The 1080-nt window shown below is 40.9% G+C and overlaps 1 protein-coding gene across 1 annotated transcript; it reads right to left on the bottom strand.

The window, feature by feature from the left end:
- Window positions 1-6: 6 nt before the first annotated feature.
- LOC103523174 (nuclear pore complex protein Nup205-like) lies at window positions 7-847 on the bottom strand (the record flags this gene model as incomplete). Its single annotated transcript, XM_008488242.1, has 2 exons — window positions 7-84; window positions 653-847. Coding segments are annotated over 2 exons (273 nt in total), but the record flags the coding sequence as incomplete, so codon positions are not given.
- Between the last annotated feature and the right edge of the window lie 233 nt (window positions 848-1080).

Genomic DNA, 1080 nt, shown 5'->3' on the forward strand with positions numbered 1-1080 from the left:
AGTGGCAGCCTCCAGGGAAGATTTGCCGGGAAACGGAGCGTAGGTGTCCAACTGCAGACAGCCCTCGTCTATGATGTAAAATATCTGAGGGACAAAGGGGAAGGAATTGATTATGAACTTTTGTCCTAAAAGACCACACTACAATGGAGGCGAGAAGGAGGAGATAAGCAAGGGTCTTTTAATTATTGTAATTTTATTTTAAAAATATTGTACTAAATACATAAGACCATGTTTAGACTGCGGGAGTAAAGGGACTTCTCAGTCTCATTCTGACAGCATAAACAAGGTATATTCTGTTCTACAATATGACAGAGCAGCATATAATCTAGCAATTTTCTATGGTACTTTGACACCATAGTTGTACAATTGTACATGGTCATGTTAACAAAAAGGAAAAGCACACCGTATTGAACGGAAGAGAAAATTGCCAGATTGTATGTCGTTCTGTCATATCGACTGACTTTACCTTGTGTCCTGCTTTGGAGGCCAGCAATTAAGGGCAATAAATGACATTGTAGGGAAATATTGGGAGGCAAGCAGAAGAAAATCCTGGCATTTTACTATCATCTTAACTCTAAATAACTAACAAGAAACAACCCTTAAATTCAACACAGTTACTTCAAGTAAGGGATAAAGGTAAGCCACTACTTACCGTACGCAACAGTTGTGACTGCGAGCACATATTCAGAATAATGTGATAGCCAGGGTGGGGGTTGGATTTGACCACGCCCACTTCCCCTCCCACGGTTACATTGGCTCCTCCCCCTCCCGTGAAATCCTCATGCCGAGGTTCATAATCAAACGTGAACTTCACCAGGAGGTTAATGCAAGCGCGTGCGACTTCCCACTGAAAAGAATAAATAAATAAACAGTCGTAGTTAAGTCGTGACGTCATTTTTTTCCCCTTCCTTTTGCGTCTCGCCTAGCAAGGCACCACGAAGTTCTTTACTTCTTATCATTCTTCTTTCTCTTGAGCCAATATAACTTGATCCTAGAAGAATGATCTGCCTTTCTTTCCTGTGTCCATCTGAAGTTAATGCGACTTAAAGGTTCAAGAAACGTTTTCAAAATTTACAGGTA

The sequence above is a fragment of the Diaphorina citri genome, unplaced genomic scaffold, assembly GCF_000475195.1.
Source record: "Diaphorina citri unplaced genomic scaffold, Diaci psyllid genome assembly version 1.1 scaffold16657, whole genome shotgun sequence".
NCBI lineage: Eukaryota > Metazoa > Arthropoda > Insecta > Hemiptera > Psyllidae > Diaphorina > Diaphorina citri.